This window comes from Oryx dammah, unplaced genomic scaffold (genome assembly GCF_014754425.2).
Source record: "Oryx dammah isolate SB20612 unplaced genomic scaffold, SCBI_Odam_1.1 HiC_scaffold_9, whole genome shotgun sequence".
In the NCBI taxonomy this organism is placed as follows: Eukaryota; Metazoa; Chordata; class Mammalia; order Artiodactyla; family Bovidae; genus Oryx; species Oryx dammah.
In genome coordinates, this window is record NW_024070193.1 from 31462150 (window position 1) to 31484887 (window position 22738).

General features: G+C 40.2%; 1 protein-coding gene across 1 annotated transcript in view; it reads right to left on the minus strand.

Moving 5' to 3' along the window:
* The window catches only part of SHQ1 (SHQ1, H/ACA ribonucleoprotein assembly factor), a 98067-nt gene extending 76158 nt beyond the window's left edge, over positions 1–21909 (minus strand). Inside the window, exons 1-5 of the mRNA XM_040246379.1 lie at positions 21640–21909; positions 17194–17258; positions 14077–14199; positions 12964–13124; positions 6362–6474 (exon numbers count right to left, since the gene is read on the minus strand). Of these exons, the coding sequence (XP_040102313.1) occupies positions 6362–6474; positions 12964–13124; positions 14077–14199; positions 17194–17258; positions 21640–21782 (605 nt within the window). The 5' untranslated portion in view covers positions 21783–21909. The remainder of the gene's footprint in view (positions 1–6361; positions 6475–12963; positions 13125–14076; positions 14200–17193; positions 17259–21639) is intronic.
* Positions 21910–22738: the final 829 nt, after the last annotated feature.

Sequence of the window (22738 nt, forward strand, 5' to 3'; positions counted from 1 at the left end):
ATACCACATAATCACAGAGGTCTCTCTCTCACATACACACACACATCTCATTTTTTATTATGTGCACTCATGTTTCCTTCCAAGACGCAATCTATTTCATTTAGCTATGCTAATATCTATAGACCCTAAGTCAAAACTATTGCAAAAGATAAAAGGAGCTTTCATAGAGAACAGAAAATTACTTTTCCTGTACTTTACTTTCTCAGTTTCAACTAGAAAAATAACTGCTACATTCAAAGTAAACTCTTTGAAGACACTTATTCAGAAACGATGCTGTCTTACAGCTTCCCAGCTGGCACTAGTGGTAAAGAACCACCTGCAAATGCAGGAGACAGAAGAAACGTTGGTTTGATCCCTGGCTTGGGAAGATCCCCTGGAGGAGGGCATGGCAACCCACTCCAGTATTCTTGCCTGGAGAACCCCATGGACAGAGGAGCCTGGGGGGCTACAGTCCACGGGTCACAAAGCACTGGACACAATGGAAGCAACTTACCACAGCACCCACAGCACAAATACCATCTTAGATTCAAGGCTGGAAATTGGAAAAGAATGACAGAAAGTGTAACTTATGGTGGAAGATTCATTGATATTTCAGGTAACTAGAACCGCAAGACACTGGTGGTTTTGATACACTGGATTTTCTAGCTCATAGTTATAATACTTTAAAGATTTTAATAGACTTTAAAGACTTTCAACTGAGATACTGAAATCCTTTTAAAATTAGAAAGAACACAGATGACTTACTGAGTTCTTTGGATGTGGCAAGCACTGCACTAAAGTGCTTTTCATTAATTATTTCCTTGAATACCCACACCACTTCATTAGGCAACGGGTGCTATCAATACTCCCCTTTTACAAGAGTGGAAACTGAGGGCTAGAAAAGCTGTGTATCAGGGTTAAGGTCAAAGAACCGGTGAGAAGTGGGGCCAGGATTTGGACACCTTTAAGTCTCAATCTGAAATCCAAGCTATTAACCAATATAAACATTCCATTTTTATGAGTGAGGAAATAAAGCACATATTGGACAAAACTGAACAGCAATTATCTTGAAGGAGTAATTCGCAGTGCCAGCTCCTCTCAGGATCAGGCTGTTGCCCAGGACTCTGGCCTGGACAGTTAGGTGGACCACAGTGCCCTCCGCAGAGACAGCAACACAGGATGCTAACAGACTCGACTGGAGAGGGAACGGCTTCTGCTTTGGGACGAGTTATCTGAGGTATCCTTGTCCCCCAGGCAGTCACATATGCAAACCTGTGCTCAAGAGAGACACACAGAAGTCCTGAGCATTCACACAGTTACTGAGGTGAAAGAAAAGGACGGAACACCCAGGGTGAAGTGGCCACATGAGAGGAAAGGGTGTTGAAAGCTGGAGCACCAAGGATGTTTAAGTCAAGGATAGAAGAGCCCATCTGAAAAGATGCTGTTTTTCCCCCTAGGAGGAAAAATAATAGGGGGGGAATCCTCTTGTAAAACAGTATCTCTGCCACCTTCATGCACACCCCTCAAAAAATTCAAAAATGTTTTGAGTAAAATCTCACTAGTACAGTCCCTCATCTAAACAGTAATGGTTCATTCCTTGTGATGCCCAATATCTAAGGTTGACTGATGCTCTACATTCCAGAATAAACTATTTTCAAGTTTTAAAATGCCATGAGTTCATTGGGCATTCACTGAGTGCCCTCTCTGTGTGGCGTAAGAGAGAAGACCAATAAGATTCTTGCCCTGTCCTTCAGGGCACCACAATTCAATGGGAACAACAGACAAAAACACAGAATATTACAAAACAATGTGGTAAAAATGAGATGAGCTATAACACATGAGCACTTCTATGCCAAGCTGGAAGCGAAGATGCCAGAGGGTGACAATTGAGCCCAGCCTTACAGGATAAGTCAAAGTTATTCAGGGAAAGCAAGAAAAGAGGAAACATCAGCTGGCAAAGGGAAATTAGGAGTGAAAAATGTGTGAGAAGTGGTGTGGTACAGGTGGGGAGATGCAAACATTCATTACTGTCATCATATGAAATGTGGGCAGGGGGTGGCAAATAGACGCCACAGAGGCAGGTAGCATCCAGATAACATGCTATACATGCTAAGGAGTTAGGAGTTTATGCTTTAGGCAAAGGAGAGCCCAGTAAGACCTTAAGCACATTTTCACTCTCAGTAGACACTGCACTGATGGTTTTATGGTTGATGGATCTGCAGAAGAGCACGGCTGGAATGAGAAATGCCAGCTGGGCAGTTAGGGGACAGCTGCAACAAGCCAGACACAGATGAGGGCCAGGAAGAGATGGAGTGAAGCAAAGCACAAAGAGATAAATGGTACAATTTCATGATTGACTGAAAGTGTGGAATAAAGAACAAAGTCCAAGGTAAATCCCAGGTTTTCAACCTGGGTGCTTGAGTGAGTGAGTGAAGTCGCTCAGTCGTGTCCAACTCTTTGCGACCCCACGGACTGTAGCCTACAAGGTTCCTCTGTCCATGGAATTTTCCAGGCAAGAGTACTGGAGTGGGTTGCCATTTCCTTCTCCAAGGGATCTTCCCGACCCAGGGATCGAACCCAAGTCTCCTGCATTGTGGGCAGACGCTTTACCATCTGAGCCACCAGAGAAGTCCTTCAACCTGGGTGACTGGGATGAAATAAACGGCATCCTATCAAGCATAAAACTCAGGAATATTTTACCGGTAAAATGATGCATTCGATTTTAAACATGTGGAAATAGCCCAATTGCTCTCTAAACCCTTCACCTGGCTTTTCTTCATAACACTTATCACAATAGAAATACTTTTCATTTCCCCACTGGAGTGTAAGCCCCATGAGGGCAGCTACCATGTATTCACCACTCTCTGCTTGCTGTCTGCAACACTGCCTGACATGGAAGTCATTCAAACAAATATTGGTAGAACAAGTAAGTATATACATGAAAGAACGAATAAGTGACATTTTATTCCAGTGTTTTTTCCGACGGTTGCTATTGTGAATAAAGAACCACACTGGGAAGGAGGTAAACCTTTCTTTTCAGGCTTCTAATTACTACTTGTCATTTTGAGATCTCCTCAATAAATCCAGGAGCTTGATCATTCTATTGTCTTCTTTACCAAATGTATAGTGCTGAACATTACAATTTTACATGACTCCCCAGGTTAAGAGGTAAAACTACCATATATAAAATAAATAAGCTATAAGGACATATTGTACAGTACAGGGGATAGAGTCAGCCTTTTATAATAACTTTAAATGAAGTATAATCTATAAAAATTGCGAATCACTATGTTGTACACTTGAAACTAATATTATAAATCAACTACACCTCAATTTTTAAAGATAAATAAATAAATAAAAGGTCTTCTCTTGGTCCCAAAAAAGGCACTTCAAATGCTATACAATCATTGTTGTCCCTTTTCTTATCTTGTAGTTATTTTGAATGTTAACTAAATCCTTTTATTTTCTCCAATAAGGAAATAAGTGAGACTTTATGAACTGGTTAAAGTAAAATATATGCCAACAATTAAAAAAAAAAACTTGCCTGGGAAGGAAAAAAATATAAAAATCAGGCTCAGCTAGAGAAATATGGAAATTATAATAAGCAAAAAGGAAGGACTATTAATGAATATTTCAAAATTCCTTCAACATACTTTACTGTAAAAATAATACCAAAAGAAATTTAAAATGGCAAGAAATGGATAATCAAAAAGTATAATGGATCAACTTTACATGTTCAGCATTCTGCTGGGATGCAAAACTTATGGGGGAAAATATCACACACTGGCCCCCAGATTTTACAAGAAAGGATTTTTAAAACAATAATAACCTGAAGTCATTTACATGCACCTTTGGAATGTATAAATTTTTGTATATAGCCAATTTACCTCACTGTGTTCTGCCTTAGGGTGAAATTTAAATTAGCTTTCCTTAAGCTACTGCAATGGAGAAGGCAATGGCACCCCACTCCAGTACTCTTGCCTGGAAAATCCCATGGACGGAGGAGCCTGGTAGGCTGCAGTCCATGGGGTCGCTAAGGGTCGGACACGACTGAAGTGACTTAGCAGCAGCAATAGCAGCAGCAAGCTACTGAAAAGCCTGACAACATGAAGAGACATCATGACTTGTGACAGCAAGTCAAACAGCTTGGAAACACCATGTATTATGCTAATATAAAATCTACTATGTATTATGCATGCATATCCCATTATATACATATAAATTTTAATATAATACATGCAGTGTATTGTCTTCATAGTAGGTAAGAATTTAAAATAAACCTTTCCTTCCACTGTATTAACCATTAAGAATAACAAAATAAGCAGTGATTTTTAACTGAAAATTTAAAAGAATTTTACTTGCACTTCACTTAATTCAACACATTTGGGAGAGTCAGTCAGCTAATATAAATAAAGAGTAAAACAAAAATGACAAATAACTGGTCTTATTCCTATCAGCTTCCGTTATAGCTCAGTCGGTGAAGAGTCTGCCCGCAATGCAAGAGATGTGGGTTTGATTCCTGGGTCAGGAAGATCCCCTAGAGAAGGAAATGGCAATCCACTCCAGTATTCTTGCCTGGAGAATCTCATGGACAGAGGAGCCTGGCTGGCTATAGTCCAAGGGGTCACAAAGAGTCGGACACGACTTAGTGACTATACCACCACCACCATTCCTACCAGAAAAGTCACAAAGAATCTTTACCTCCTGACTCTCACCCTCCAACTTGCCCCAAACTGAATTTAAACCGCTCATGTAAAAAGAACCCTTCCTGGAGTAATGCAAAAAACATTTCATGCATACTATTAAAGAAAATGTGCTTCTGGATAAAGACACAGAAGATACAGAAAAATAAGGGCTGCTTCTAATATCACACCGCTAACTATAAATTCCAGTTTCCTAACTCTCTCAGGCCATATCACTATTCTTGAAGTTTTAGAAGAGATAGGCAGTTCTGCTAATTAAGCTCCCTCCCACTCAAAATTTCTGTCTTGTAAAGCTCAATCTGTTTTCATGCTTGCCCAGGAAAATTTGCTGACAATGAAATTTCCAATTTAAATATTCAGCATTATTTTAAATGGGTTTCTTCAAATTATTCTTCAGTGGACATTTAAAATCACAATTGGAGAGATAAAGGTAATTAGAAATGGCAATGTAAGATTCAATGGAGTTGAATCTCTCAGATGTCCTCCAAAATATAACCCACCCTACTCTTACACAGCTTCCCTGAGGATGTCGAAGAGTTCCACCATTCGTCATCACATATCACTCAACCCATTTGCACATCACAAGATATATTTCTGCCATTCCAATTAGTCTCCCACTGAGTCACAGGAGATAGACTGTTAATCACAAGAGCAACAGCAGTTAAACTGAAATAATGTACATGAAAAGGGAATACAAAATGACAAATGGAAGGGCTCTTTTCAAGTCCCACATGAGTCACTTAGCAGTGGTGGGACCCTGGGTGAGTCCCTTAACCCCCTTTTCCTCACTGCTGTGAAAACTGAAATAATCACACAAGAGAACTCGATACGCTGAGAGCACTATACAAGGGACTAGCTGCATAGGTAACAGTTTAGGAACTGCCGGCCCAGAGTATGGGAAGAATATTACCTGAGGTCTATATCAAAACACTACTGATATCCTAAGAAAGCTGTCAAGTACTCACAGAGGCCTGGGGACAATCACTTCCTTGCAAGAAGTGCTGCTATTCGTGATCAATGAGACACATCACTGTCTTTCCAAGGCAAGTGATTATTTACCCACCCCTTAGTTTTGTTCCTTCAACAAATATAAGCCCGACAGAGACACATGATAGCTCAAGACACAACTGATGCAGGTGGGAAATTAAGCAAAACTTAAAATGAGACTGTATTTATATCCTATCCCAATAAACAGTTATTTGTTCATTTGAAATGGATCCTCAATTACAGGTGCTAGTGGATAAACGTGTTGGGAAAACCCACCCCTAGATCAGCCAAGAAATGCAGTACATGTAGATTCAAATTCTTAAAGAAACTGAAATGTGTTTTTATTCATATATACCATTAATCACAACAGAGTCTTCTGAAAAGAATGGTATGTACTCTCAGGAATGCAGTGTACTATTTTAAAGCCTGGAGAGCAAAAAACTCAAAGAAGTACACTAAAAGAATTCTGTGGTGTGCTGAAATAAGGTAATGAAAAGTAGCACCTTACAAAGATCACCAAGGTATAACAGCTGTAGGTTAATTTAAATGTCAATTAAGGTTGTGAGCTATCACTCATTTCTGGAGTCCAAAAAGCACATGCCCAACATGGTCAAAAAGGCACTCAAATTTTTTTTTAATACTCAATCTCAAGTAAATTATTTAAACCTTAAAAAATAAAACTCAATACTTACAGATAGTGATCAGGATCAAACTTGGACAGCTCAGCAGCCAGGCGTTTCTGCCTTCGTTCAGCAGCAGAGGTGAAATCTGGATCCCTAATATCGATAACATCACTCAATTCATCCTAAGAACACCCAGGAAAGAAAGAATAATTGCTATCTCCTATTTGAGCCATGAGATATCTAATTTTGTACAAAATGCCCAAACACAAGAAGAATCTAATTGATCGATAAGTCATTATACCACCTGTGACATTTAAATTCAAATCCAGCAAACGTTTGTTAAACATCTACTATTTGCCAGGCCCCGTTAGAAGCTTTCACATCAATTATTTCATTTAATCCTTACAACAAACTGACTAACATGGATTAAAGCTATAAAAGTTTAACATGAAACTTGATTTCTTGTTTAACAGAACAGAATAAACCTCTGCAAGCAAACAGGAACATTTAATTCTCCATTTATTCCCCCATTTACTCCCAGAGATTTAAAAATTATGAAAGGGCAAGTTGAAATAAATTTCTAGACCCAAGATGGAGCTGCTGCTGCCAGGGGTGCCATGTCAGCAAACCAAAACTTAGATAATTTTCATGTCCCTGTAAATACTCCCCTTGAAGAGAAATGCAGTCTTTTTAGTCAATCCCCCAAGGCCAAGCCAACTCTGGGCTCTGTCCTTATTTCCTTGCCCCTTTTCATCCCTAACAAGAATCTTTAAGGACAATTTTAATAGACATAATTTCCACTTGAAAATTTAAAAATCTAATCCAAAGTAATATTCAACATTACCACATGTTTCCTAAGCCCAGCTCTACAAAAAACACCTGTATTAGTAAAACCACCTACATTCCATATGGTCTTTTTCCTTTTGACTAGAATTATGCAGGGAAGAAACCTCATACAATACAAAATATTTCTAAAGCTCTTTTTTCTTTCTTCAATCTCCCCATTCCCACCACCAACTGGAAGGGATAGGTAAGCAAACTGGAAGCGGCTTGAAGACTATTAGTTGAAAAGAAATCAAGGGAAATAACTTGGTAGAGGTTTGTGAAGGCAAACTGTTAAAAGACTTGTAAACAGAATGACTGGTTGGTGACTGATGCCCAGGCCTGAAGTCAACAGCTGTGGCACAGCAAAATCACTACAATGAAATCAGCTATACAGAATCTGCCCAGAGAAGGCAATGGCGCCCCACTCCAGTACTCTTGCCTGGAAAATCCCATGGACAGAGGAGCCTGGTAGGCTGCAATCCATGGGGTCGCAAAGAGTCGGACATGACTGAGCGACTTCACTTTCACTTTTCACTTTCATGCATTGGAGAAGGAAATGGCAACCCACTCCAGTGTTCTTGCCTGGAGAATCCCAGGGACAGGGGAGCCTGGTGGGCTGCCGTCTATGGGGTCACACAGAGTCGGACACGACTGAAGTGACTTAGCAGCAGCAGCAGCATATGGAATCTGCCAGGGAGAGACTAAGATACAGAACTCTCCACACCATCAGAATTCCTGCAATAAAAAAAAAAAAAAACTCCAAAAAAAAACCTCTCAGCCCTACCACAGTCCATTGAGCTAAAGTAACATCAGCTATGGTTTTTCCAGTAATCATGTACAGATGTGAGAGCTGGACCATAAAGAAGGCTGAGTGCCTCGCCACCTGATGTGAAGAGTCAACTCTTTGGGAAAGCCCCTGATACTGGGCAAGACTGAAGGCAAAAGGAGAAAAGGGTGGCAGAGGACGAGATGGTTAGATAGTATCACTGACTCAACTGACATGAAATCTGAGCACACTCTGGAAGACAGTAAAGGACAGGGAAGTCTGGCCTGCTACAGTCCATGGGGTTGCAAACAGTCATACACAACTTAGCAACTGAACAACAAAACATCACCAACTTAATGTAAGCACATCCTAGTAAAATGAAGGGGCCCAGGGGCTCTTTCATTTTTGGAAGTCACATCCAGAATATCTGAATACTTCAGAGCACAAACATCCTGGGGAAAAAAACAGATCCCCAAACGTGGAAAAATCTACATTCCAAGAGTTCTTTTACAATTTAGTTTTGGGAGGCTCGGAGTGAATTTTCCTAAAGATACACGATTATAAATCATAGTTAGATTCTCTGGGCAGCCCACAAATTTACTCAATTCAAAATAAACTGGAAATAGAGCACTCGCAATACAGAGTTTACAAGCGTGCCGCAAGGCTTCCAGGGGAAAACACTTTCAGAGTTCTAGTTTAATTTTTCAGAAATATCTCTTCCCTGAGCAGGACAACCTGGACTCTTTCTCTCTCCTCTGCTTCCTCACCTGCCTGACATCACCTCCTCAACCACAGAGACAGGAGGGGCAGTGAGGCAGACCTTGGGCAGCATGGTGGGGGGTGGGGAGTGTGAAACTGGAACAAACTAAAAAGTGAAGTTAGCTTGGAGCAGTGAAATCTAAGGCCTCTGTCAAACAAGAGAAAGGAAGAGAAAAGGATGAGAAATGACACACTACAAGGCAAAAATGATTCTTGTTTTTCTTTCATTTTGAAAGTATTGCTAAGGTCAGCACTGGGAGAGCTATTTAAAGATGGGCAGCACCAAGAAAAGGTCATGTGGGATCTAAACAAGGCTAATGTGAGTTTCAGCAGAGTGAAGGCAGAGACTCTCCAGAGAGAAAATGAAGAACTGTGTGCCCATCAGGCCAGTAGGTCTCCTGGAAACAACAGCTTCAGGTCCCCAGTGTAGCTGAGAGAAGGAAAGGGCTGGCAGGCCAGCATCCTGTGGCTGCTGGCAGCAGTGGTCCGGGGAGCCTGCTGGGTGGGAGTCCAGAGACTCTAGGATTGTTGCTGCTGGCAGCCATTGATGCCAGAAGCCTGGTTAGAAGCCCTGACTTGGAACTGCCAGGGCAGTTTTCCAAAGGCGCCCTGTGGCTGGCAGAAATTTCAAAAAGGAAAGAGTGTGTGTGGTGGGGGGATGGGGGGGGCGGTGCCGGTGTGGGTGAGCATGCACACGTGTGTATGGGGGCAGGGTGGTGACAGAGAATTTGTTTCAGCAAAAATAATTTTATTTCCTTCTCAGTATTAGTATAAAATACAGAAGTCACAAGCAAACCCTGTGTAAATGGCTGGTGGGAAATGAACATGAAAGACTATACACTATCCCCCAATAAAGGGTTAAATAATTCAATCCCAAGAAGATACCTGGGTACTGGAATTATGGATGAGGTTTTACTTTATTTCTTATATTGTATCTTTATAATGAATATATATTGCTTTTATCATCAGAGAAAAATAAAGCTGTATTTCATTTAATGGAGGGTAGGTGGGAAGAGACTGTAAAAATGTTAATAAAATATGAGTCAACAAAACTTTATGGATATTTTCTCATCCAAAGGCAGAACCAGAGGATCTGTAAATGGTGGTTTCTTAAGCACATCATTTAAAACAGAAAATATGTTCTCAAAGTTCTTATTTATGCAATAATGGTCTCAGTTTCCTCTAGCTCCTTTACTAGTAGAAAAAGGTCTTGGGAATGACGTGGGGTGGAGATAAACTAAGAGTTTGGTAACTGACATATACACACTACCACATGTAAAATATAGATAATCAACAAGGACCTACTGTATAGCATAGGGAATTATAGTCAACATTTTCTAATAACCTATAGGGGGAAAGTATCTGAAATATACATATATATACACACATATATGTATGTATGCATGTATAATTGAATTACTTTGCTGTACACCTGAAACTAACACAATATCATAAATCAACTATACTGCAATTTAAAAATTTTTTAAATAAAATTTCTAAAAATAAAAAGAATTATTTTACAATCCATAAAAAAAGGTCTTACACGTTAATCTTACATGATTGCTCAGTTTTTAATCACATGACATGAATCTCACAAACAGAACACCTATAAATGCAATTGAACTCTGTAAGTAATACAAGCTATGGAAGATTTTTGTGGCACAATCACATAAAACACATGTACCTTAATACCCCAAAGACAGCATCCTTTAATTACTGGCATCTTGATTCACACATGATTTTCAAAAGTTCTGACATTTCCAAACTGTCATGAAGGACACCACAAACCTCACATTTAATCCATATGGGAAAACACAATATTCTTTAAAGACTACACGTTGGTTTGTCCAGTGGTAGAATATGCACGTACAATAGTGATAAGGCCACGACAGAATGGTGATGTGGAGCCCAGCCCAATGCCTCTCAGGGACACACATACCAGCTGCTAGCTGTCATTGGAGGTCCAGATACTGTCCACTAGCTGTCACTGAGGTCCACGGTCTACCCAAGTTCCCCAGAGAGGGCTGAGCTTCAGGATTCACTCTTAAAAGAGTTTAGAAAAGTAATGGTGCACCTACAATCCATGTGTTACTTAATCCCCTCTAAGAAGTCTGGGGCAGCACACCGTATTTAAATTCATTGCTATTTCCACTGCAAAATCTTTGAATACGCACACTAAGCAGGATTTTTTTTTTTAATTATTGAAAAACTCATCAGCTCTGATCAGGTCATGTCATCAAACTCAATATAAAAAACTTTTAGTTTCAGAACTTTTTGTGATACCTACATTGTACATGTGGGGTAATACACCTGCACTGTTAATAGTATTGCTATTTACATTATCCTTTAGAATTTTCTCAAATGCATTTTGTTTTTCCCTCTGTTGAAGACAAGAGGCATTCAAATTGTTTATAATAGCAAGGTTCAGAGGGATGCAGTCAGGAAGAGCTACAGGAGGGCTCCAAAAATGTGAGGATGATTCGCTTATGTTTTTTTAAGCTGGGAGACAGGAATCTATAGAGATTCAGGGCATTAGACAAGACATTCAAAGATAAAAAGAATATTGTTTAATAACTTTTCTCTTAACTCAACCTAAACTACTAACTTAGTGAACATTTTCAACAGATACAAGAATTTCTGACCTCCCAGGGACTTGGCCTGGGCTCACATCATGGCAGTCCTGAATCTTCTCAGCAACGTGGCAGAAACCCCTTGAGAGGCTCTTTCCTCTACAGCGGCAGTAATGAAGAAACCAAGCTCCTTCGCATCAACAAGCACTTTCAGACTGAATGTACAATCTGTCCTTAGCCTTCAGGAGTCTTCTCTCATTCATTTATAGATTTAGACAGGTAATCTCCAAAAGATTAACCACAGACTACTCTCTGCCAAACAACTGAGGTCCATTTACTGTAGTTTCTGCTGTAGAAAAAACCTGATTCTATTCTTACTACCTGAGAGATAACCAGGAAATTTGATTAGGGAGAGAATACGGAGAAACCATAACTCAGCAGAAAAACATGTAAGGTGTTTGAATGAAATATCTCATTAGTATTATTTGCTCTTAAGTAAACCCCCATTTTGTTCCCTTTAAGAAGTTTTGAGAGCATTTTAAATTTCTGAAGGGCAGAAGTCTTTCTAGCATGATAATCTTTTTTTTTTTCAAGAGTTTTCAAATGTAACATCTCCGTAAATTTTCTAAACAGCCTTATAAAGTAGGTGAGCAAATTTATCATTGTTTTACAAAGAGGAGACAAAATTTATTTGTGGTCAAATAACTGGCCTGAATTCCAAATTTAAACAGAGGGACAAGTAGGACAAAAACATAGATCCTTTACCTTTCCTTAGCAGACTCAAATATGTCTTATTATAATAAACCACATACAAAGCAGGTTTAACATCTTCTACCCAGAAGGAATGAAGTTAAAATAAAAAACTGTTCATCACATGTTTCTTTCATTTAAAAAAAATTAAGGGGACTCCCTAGCAGTCCAGTGGTTAGGGCTCTGCACTTTTACTGCTGCTGAGGCTCTATTCCAGTCAGAGGAAAAAGAAAAGGAAATAAAAAAAAAAAGAAATGAGCTATCAGGTCATGAAAAGACATGAAGGAAACTTAAACACATATCACTAAAAAAGAAGCCAATCGGAAAAGGCTACATGTTTACATGTTGCATGGTTCCAATTATGTGACATTCTATAAAAAAAAAAAAGTAAAACTAGACCAAAAAGTTCAGTAAGTAAATTAAAAAAATTTTAAGTAAGACATCAACTATATTGCTTTCTATAATACAACTAAAGTAGAAAATAATCCAAAATTTCCATTTCATTCATGAAATAGAATTTCCTACATTGTCTGAGGAAGAGAGTGATGTCATTCCTTTTTCAGCCTAACTGACCAAAGAGCAGATTTTAACAAAAGATTCCATTCAAACCCCACGAAGAGTAAATACAGAAAAGTGCCTGCAGTACACTAAACACTAAACAATTCGATCAAAAGACGGAAACCCCTTCTCATCAAGAATATTCTGCTTCATTTACATATAAAACAGAAGAGACATCAGGCCACAAGTAAACAATTTTCATTTCTTCGAAGTATAAAACATAAAGCTTTTCAGGAAGTATGAGGAGAGAGGGGTTCTGTTCTGTATTTTGGAAACTTCATGTCTACAATAACAACTGAAGTGGAGAAAAAAGAAAGTACCAGGACATCTTCCATGTGTAAGCACAATGAGACTAAAAACCTCCAGGTATGAGCAGAACTGAAATTAAGCTATGCAAATGGTCAAACCCTTGGTATATATCAAGGTCTTTTAGAAAAACATACCTGCAGCCGCTGAAACACTCCTGAGCGCAAGTTTCCAAACCCATAGCGGCAGTTCGGATTCAAGGCACTTTCTGGTACCTCTTCATAGGGGGACTGTTCAATTTCCCAATCAAACTCATCATTGTCATCTTCCACTCCTTCCTCAGAAACCTCAGATGCGCCTAAATATGTAAAGTACTAGTTCATTAAAGCACCAGATTTCCTAGGTACAGCTTGGGGAAGAAAAAGTATAGGGAAAAAGTATCTGCCCATGTACCCCATTTTTTTTGGAAATATGTTAATGTAGCATACTAGGTCCATTCTGGGTGTACTACATAATAATTTGATATTGGCAAACATTACAAATTGATCACCATCTGTCCCCATATAAAGTAATTACAGTACTATTGACCTGATTCCTTATGCTGTATATTACATCCCCGTGGTTTCCTTATTATAAAATTGGAAGTCTGTATGTCTTAATCCCATTCACCTATTTTGCCCAGCCTTCACCTCACTATTCTTATTAGACAAAAAAGAAAAAAAGGAACCAAGCCAAAGTTCCATCAATGGTAGGATATATAAATAATAACACAACAAAAACAGACCTCTGCTATACATGGATAAATCTCACAAAAATGTTAAGTGAAAGAAGCTTGTCAACAAAGATCATTTACTGTAATGGATTATATATATATATAGATCTAATTTAAAAACAGATACCACTGAAGGTAGTGGTTACCTCAGAGAGTCAGGAGCGAGAAATAACCAGGGTAAGATTCCAGGGCATGGGGGATGAGCCACTTCTTTGACCTGGGTGGTGTTTGCTTTCTGCTTACACTGAATTGTAGGCTTCTGATTTTAGCTCAAGAGGCCAATATTTTGCCAAACACAGAGACGCTGCCTCAACTGGTCCCAAAAAATGACTGACCTACTGGTTTAACAGAGTTCTTTACGTCTTAAATTAAATGTCAACAAATGAACTATTTTCATATGGTGTTACATGATCTCCTCATCTTGTCATCTGAAGTATTTTCTCCTAATTCCTATGTGCTATATCCCTTTTCCCTGAGAAACACACAACATTCCAAATATTCATTTACCTGCATTTCCTCCCAACTGCAATAAACATACCTATCTCTTCCACAAGTGGTTTTGCAGTCCTGGATTTTCTTGGTGCCAGCAGAGCAGTTAACATGTTCAGCCCTTCAAAATGATGGCCAGGAGTTTCTTTGGGCAACCGAATGGTAAAAATTCCTTAAAGATAAATGGGTCCTATGCTTAGCTAAATTAAAATACTCAAACACTTCATAAACATACCTAACAAACAGACATCTCAGAATTATAATTTTATTTCATAGAGCTCCAAAATTATGCCCTTATTACATAGTTAGTAAATAAAAATCAAGATAGGAAAAGGCTCAAACAAGGTTTTTCAGAATCACTGATTCAGCTGTCCCCTCTATGAGAATTAATCCGTTAAAGCTGCAGAATGCTTAAATCTAACCCAATATCACATTCACCTACTGATAACATTAAAAGTTCAGGTCAAAAACACAATGGCCTGAGAAGAAGATAGCTTAGAGTCAACTATAGCTACTCATAAGATTTATTTCTAGCCTGGGTGGGGAGGAGGTGAAATCAAAATATCTAGTCCAGTGAAGAACAACAAACTGAAAAATTCTTAAAGAGATAGGAATACCAGACCACCTGACCTGCCTCTTAAGAAACCTATATGCAGGTCAGGAAGCAACAGTTAGACCTGGACATGGAACAACAGACTGGTTCCAAATAGGAAAAGGAGTACGTCAAGGCTGTATATTGTCACCCTGCTTATTTAACTTCTATGCAGAGTACATCATGAGAAACGCTGGGCTGGAAGAAACACAAGCTAGAATCAGGACTGCCGGGAGAAATATCAATAACCTCAGATATGCAGATGACACCACCGATATGGCAGAAAGTGAAGAGGAACTAAAGAGCCTCTTGATGAAAGTGAAAGAGGAGAGTGAAAAAGTTGGCTTAAAGCTCAACATTCAGAAAACGAAGATCATGGCATCTGGTCCCATCACTTCATGGGAAATAGATGGGGAAACAGTGAAAACAGTGTCAGACTTTATTTTGGGGGGCTCCAAAATCACTGCAGATGGTGATTGCAGCCATGAAATTAAAAGACGCTTACTCCTTGGAAGGAAAGTTATGACCAACCTAGACAGCATATGAAAGCAGAGACATTACTTTGCTGACACAGGTCCATCTAGTCAAAGCTATGGTTTTTCCAGTAGTCCTGTATGGATGTGAGAGTTGGACCATAAAGAAAGCTGAGTACTGAAGTATTGATGCTTTTGAACTGTGGTGTTGGAGAAGACTCTTGAGAGTCCCTTGGACTGCAAGGAGATCCAACCAGTCCATCCTAAAGGAAATTGGTTCTGAATATTCATTGGAAGGACTGATGCTGAAGCTGAAACTCCAATACTTTGGCCACTTGATGCGAAGAAATGACTCATCTGATAAGACCCTGATGCTGGGAAAGATTGAAGGTGGGAGGAGAAGGGGACAGAGGATGAGATGGTTGGATAGCATCACTGACTCAATGGACATGAGTTTGGGTAAACTCTGGGAGCTGGTGATGGACAGGGAGGCCTGGTGTGCTGCAGTCCATGGGGTCACAAAGAGTCAGACACGACTGAGCGACTGAACTGAATCGAATCCAATGAAGACTAGCAGCCATTTCAAATATACACAAAATCTTAAATAAGGCAATGATGGCTTGATAAAGTTATTTGATATTGTAAGAGATATATCCCTAAAGCCTGTCTAATGCAAACCCAAATTCCATCTATGTACTTCTTTTTTTCCCTTAACAGGGTTTATCACTTTCATCTAGGTTCCCCTATGAATAGATTACATTATTCACTGCTGCTGCTGCTGCTGCTAAGTCACTTCAGTCGTGTCCGACTCTGTGCAACCCCAGAGAGGGCAGCCCACCAGGCTCCCCTGTCCCTGGGATTCTCCAGGCAAGAACACTGGAATGGGTTGCCATTTCCTTCTCCAATGCATAAAAGTGAAAAGTGAAAATGAAGTCGCTCAGTCATGTCCGACTCTTCGTGACCCCATGGACTGCAGCCCACCATGCTCCTCTGTCCATGGGACTTTCCAGGCAAGAGTACTGGAGTGGGGTGCCATTGCCTTCTCCGACATTATTCACTATTCTTACATTTTAAAACATTTTACCTCTTTCAGTGTACTTAGCCATATTCTAATATATCAAACACAACTAAATCCAAATATTTCCACATATTTAACTTTCCTAAAACCCCATTTACTTTCAAGATTTAATAACTATGCTTCAGTATGCAGCTTATCTGCAATTAAAAGCAGATTTACTACCTAGAAAGGCAGTTTCATTGTACTTCATCACATCAGTTATACTGTGTTATGGGTTAGAACTTTGTCATTTAACTCTTTCATTCCATCTTTCCTCCATTATCCTAGTTCATTGAGGTCAATATTCACTGAATAAATCACATAACAGTACACAAGGTATTCTTATTCCAGAGTCACTGACAAAGGAAAATCCAGTGACTTCTACAGAAGGAAAATAAATGGTTTCAAGATGAGCTGAAACAAAGGGCTTATCAATTAAGAGAAGAAAATTCAATCAGTCTTTAAAAGTCCTGTATGGACAGTTTCTCTCTCACCTACACATAATTATATTTTAAGACTGAAAGTAGTAATGGAAAAAAAGAATATATATATATATATATATATATCTGAATCACTTTGCCGTATACCTGAAACTAACAACACTGTAAATCAATTATACTTAAACAAAAATAAATTTTTTAAATTCTAAAAAACACTGTCTTAGAAACATTTGACTCACAGCCTACAAAAATCATCCACTTCTTTTCTAATCAGTCACCTCCCACAACCTAACTTTAACTTTTAAACACTTACAGAATGTAGGGATAAGTAGGAAATAAAACCTTCAGAAAACAGAGCCAGAGTATTTAACTAATTAAACTTTAAAGAACAATGTGAAGTATAATTTAAAGGACTGGGGAAACTGTAACTGTTAAGAAATCCATGAATAACAGGCACTGGACATTAAGAAAGAATAAAGAGTGACAGGGACAGACTGCACTCGCCATTCACCTAAAGGGCGCCATAACCTGAAATTGTTATGGAGCTACACCAATATGAAGAATTCAAAGAAAAAAAATGAACAGAAAATTCCAAGGGCAATACCTTTATCTGCATCATAGGACCCCTGCTCATTTCCATTTTCTACAATTCTTCCAGGAAGGGTTAACCTGCAGATGTAATAAAAGGTCTCATGAAGTCGTTAAATTACAAAGCATCATAAAGCATGATTTTAAGCATCAAGCACTGAAATCTATCAACCATTTAAAAAGATATTCCTCAGCATTTAAATTTTATAAACTAAATAACTTATATTTCTTCCCTAGCTAAGAAAATAGGAATCAGAGATGACTCATTTTTCTGTTTGAATAGGCACTAGTCACTGATAAAACACTTAAAAAAGAAAAGCCACAATAAATACTAGCTATCACTACTGTTATAGTACTTTCCCTTCCTAATATGAGTTATTTATATACCTGATGACTGACACAGGATGGGCTCAATAAATGTATACTAATTGGCTTCCAAAAAGAAAAGAAACAAAAAAATGAGAAAGAATAAAGAACCAACAAAACCAACTGTTTATATTGGGTAAGTTACTACTTTTTTTAAAAAAAAAAAAAGGCAGAAAGCAAAAGTGTTTTTGTAAGTCTCATTATTACTGTATAGGGACTTCCCCCCCTTTCCTGCTAAAGGACATTAACTGATTTCCCTGTTCCCAGTTTTACTCTGGGTCAATCAATGCTCTGAGGCCCCAAAAGAATTTTTCTAAAACAGAAATCTGTCACTTTTCTATTACGAAATCTTCCATGGCTGCTTGATATTGGCTAGACAATTTAAATTCACCTGCACTATATATGAGGCCAGATCCAATCCACTCCAAACTTAAAATATGAACCTACTTTCCTCCCAAATCCCTCTCCTCATTCCCTATTCTAACACCATCATCATTATCATCATCATCCATCTTGGCAGACCCCAAAAGGTACAGGGCTTTATCCCTACTTACCTTTGACCTTAATGTTTCCTGAAGCTATAACACATTTTCGAAACAAAAACCCCTTCTAAACCTAGCATAAAAATTCAGTTATGAATAAATTTTTATACAATGGATACAAATATGAACTTTACCTTCAGGGTCTAAATTAAGTCCAAGCTGTGCCATTTACTAGCTCTGTAACTTTCTTTGTACCACAAGTTAATTAACATCAAAGTTCATATTCCTCATTTATAAAAAGTAAAAAATAATAGAATCTGAGGGTTACTGTGAGAAAGAAAGGATAATACAAAAAGCTTAGTGGCTAGTACAATAGGCAACCATTCGAAAAATGTAAACTATTGTTATCATCTCCCTTCTCCTAAACTCTTTGTAAGTACAGAGTTAAATTCGTAATGCATGATGGCGAAACAGTATTTGTGAATAGATCTGCCTTCCCTGCTAGACACTCAGTTCCTCAAGGAGAGAGGTGAGGTTTTATTCATCTCTGGTATACTGAAGCAAACTGCATTTCCAAAGATGATCTATCTCACATCATTCCTCCCAATAATGCAATCTATGTCCCCTCCCCTTAAAACTGAGTGGGCTTCTAGAACTCTTTTACCCAAAACAATACAGCAGAAGTGACACTGTGATTTCTGAGGTTAGGTTATAAAAGATGATATGGATTCTGTCTTGCTCCCAGAAATATTTACTCTTAAAAATTTCAGCTGTCATGGTAGGGATGCAGCTCCCTGCAGGAATCACACGTGAGACCACACAGGGAGGTCCTGAGACCACATGAAAAGAGATTCCCTCCTTCACCTGCCCTGCAAGTCCCCAGCTGCTTTAGCCCTTCCTGTCCCAGGTCCAGCCACACATGCCTAAACTAAAGACCTTAAGCCAGAACAGTTCAGCCAAGCTCTTACCAAACTCCTAAGGCACAAAAACCAACAGAGGGAGTTAAAGGATTGTTATTTTACACAGGTTTGATTGGTTACTAGCAGCAGATAATGGCAACAAGATGATCCCTTAATAAATAATAATACCTACCATTTATTGAATGCATAGTTAATTACCAGGCACAGTAATAAGGATTATACATGCATTATCTCAAACCTCACATCAACTCTTTAAAATCACTAATATTAGTCCCACTTAACAGACTAGGAAACTTACAGAGACTGAATAACTTGCCAAAAGTCACAGAACTATAAGTGTGCTCACACTCACATGTGCCCAACCCCCAAGCCTCTGCTACTCTGCTACATTTGTATAAAAAGTACTCTATAAACTGCTTCACATGTAGCTGCTTACTGGGTCTTCACCAAACCTCCCAAACAATTAAGCAAGTGACTTTTATTTTGAAATATTTCTTTCATTGTAATTACTTGATTTTATCATCCTATCTCATTTAAGATCTTTTCTCTGAGCCTCTGAGCCCTTATCTGCAACATGAGTATATAACAAAACCTACTTTGTAAGACTGTCCTAAAATCAAGTGAGTCACATGAAGCACTAAGTGAAGTGAAGTCGCTCAGTCCTGTCCGACTCTTTGCGACCCCATGGACTGTAGCCCACCAGGCTCCTCCCTCCATGGGATTCTCCAGGCAAGAGGACTGGAGTGAGGTGCCATTTCCTTCTCCAGGGGATCTCCCAACCCAGGGATCAAACCCAGGTCTCCCACATTCCAGGCAGACGCTTTAACCTCTGAGCCACCAGGGAAGCCCACATAAAGCACTAACTAGGAGTAAAATGTCAATAATTGTTTGCTAACATCATCTTCTTCCCATTCTTCATTTTTTGGCTTTAATATCACCTCTTCAAACAGGCTTTCCCTGGTCGCTTTGTATAAATCCAGACACTCTTTTATACAACATATTCAAGTAGGTGGATTAAGTTAAGGCCAAAGGGATACCTGAGCAGAACAAGTTCAGGCCAAGTACTTAATAGCTTAACTCAAGAAGAATGTCTGCACTGGAAATGTACTTGGGCAGGAAGGGTAGGCTGGAACTATACTTGAATGAGAAAGATGAGGAGACTGGATTTTCACTCGGTAGAAAGGAGAAAAGAATGTATTGACAATGTTGAGAAAGAATAATATGGCAGCGTCGTCTAAAATGTCTTCTAAATAATGATGCCTATCTCCAAGGATCCTTAACCAGTGGACCATCTGGTCCCATCACTTCATGGGAAATAGATGGGGAAACAGTGGAAAAAGTGTCAGACTTTATTTTGGGAGGGTCCAAAATCACTGCAGATGGTGACTGTAGCCATGAAATTAAAAGACGCTTACTCCTTGGAAAAAAAGTTATGACCAACCTAGATAGCATATTCAAAAGCAGAGACATTACTTGGCCAACTAAGGTCCATCTAGTCAAGGCTATGGTTTTTCCTGTGGTCATGTATGGATGTGAGAGTTGGACTGTGAAGAAAGGTGAGCGCCAAAGAATTGATGCTTTTGAACTGTGGTGTTGGAGAAGACTCTTGAGAGTCCCTTGGACTGCAAGGAGATCCAATCAGTCCATTCTAAAGGAGATCAACCCTGGGATTTCTTTGGAAGGAATGATGCTAAAGCTGAAGCTGCAATACTTTGGCCACCTCATGCGAAGAGCTGACTCATTGGAAAAGACGCTGATGCTGGGAGGGATTGGGGGCAGGAGAAAAGGGGACGACAGAGGATGAGATGGCTGGATGGCACCACCGACTCGATGGACATGAATTGAGTGAACTCCGGGAGTTGGTGATGGACAGAGAGGCCTGGAGTACTGCGATTCATGGGGTCGCAGAGTCGGACACGACTGAGCGACTTAACTGAACTGATCTCCAAGGATCGCTATCCAGGTTAAATGAGATAATGCACACAAGCACTTAATCCTTCACTTAAACGCACTGCTTGCCCACCACACAGAGAGGGAGAAGAGGTCAACTGTTACCATCGATGTTACGTTTCTGCAGGGAGAGAAATGCAAACAAACAAGAGCTGAAGGTCCCTCCCTGAGGCTGGCGGGATGACGACGACAATGAAGGGGTAAAATCAAACTGAGAAGAACCAAACAACGAAGAGGTGAAGGAGACTTTGGCATCAGCCGGACCAAGAAAGGCGAAAATTTCAGGGAACAGAAAGCGTCAGCCAGGAGGTCGAGGAAAAGGACGTGAACTGAAAAAGTCAAACCGACAGGTCAGTAGGGAAGGCAGCGTGAGCTGTCTCGGGACAAGGAGGACTAACGCAGAGGGAAAAGAAAACAGGAAAAGGGACAAGAACTCGGGCGACAGAACAAAAACAGGAAAGGCGATTACGGTCCCAAACTGCGTTCTAAAGTGGCTCCGGAATCTCCTCCAGGCGGGGATGTAAGAAAATATAAGAAACAATAAGCTTCTGCAGCATTCAGAGCGCACGCCTGAAAGAGTTCACTTCCTCGGCACCTGCTTGCTGGTACCTCGGGAACAGGCAGTCGCGATGCCGAAAAGTCCTCCTCCGTTCTTTCATCCTCCCTCGATAAGCAGTTATCTAATGAATGAATAAATGAATCCCCAAAACATGCTCTTCTCAGAGCCAAACACCCGGAACTCGCCTGAGAAAGTAAGGCTTGGCGTAGAATTTGAAATCGACCCCCTCGAAATAGACATCGAACTCAGAGACCCGGGCGTAAGGCACGCGGATGGCAACAGTCAGGAAGTCGGGGTCCTGGCTAAGATCGAACGCCGGGGTCAGCATCACCACGCCGAAATCGGGCGCCCAAGTCGACCACTCTCGCAGCCGCCGCGGGCCTGCCACTGAAACTCTCCAAGAAGTCCCCACGCGCTGGTACCCGCTGTTAGACACGGTGCTTCCGGCACTAGGCGGAAGTGCGCGTGCGTGCAAGAGGAAATCCCGCCTCGCGCCGGTTTCCATGGAGACGAGACGCTGTGCGCTAGGAGATCGGGAAGGGACCGGAGGAGTGAGGCTTTGTGCGCAGAAATTGAACCCAGGGCATAACTTGCAAGAACACGGGCAAGAATCCACCTTAGAGCCACTAAGCTTCTTTGAAGGTTATTAGAAGAAGGCAATGGCACCCCACTCCAGTACTCTTGCCTGGAAAATCCCATGGACGGAGGAAGCTGGTAGGCTGCAGTCCATGGGGTCGCTCAGAGTCGGACAGGACTGAGTGACTTCACTTTCACTTTTCATCTTCTTGCACTGGAGAAGGAAATGGCAACCCACTCCAGTGTTCTTGCCTGGAGAATCCCAGGGACGGGGCAGCCTGGTGGGCTGCCGTCTCTGGGGTCGCACAGAGTCGGACACGACTGAAGCGACTTAGCAGCAGCAGCAGCAGAGATGATTTTAACAGCATTGGCTTTGCAGGCAGTGAAACCTGCTTTTAAATTTTCTTTCCAATACCCAGAAGTACGACTTTGAGAAAGTTACAGAACCTCTCTATGCTTCAGATATCTCGTCTATAAAATAAGGTTAGAAACCTAGCCTCGTAGAGACGGTGTGAGGATAGCATGCATTTGTGCATGTTAAGCTCTAACAAGGTTCCCGGCAAGTTGTCGAGGCTCGGTGTGTTGGAGCAGTCACCGCAGAAACCACAGAAACACCGTTACTGTGGTTTTCCTTAGTTCTCACTTGCTTTGTCAATAACTCCCCTTTCTCCTTCTCCTCCTTCATTTTCTACCGATTTCTATCTCCTC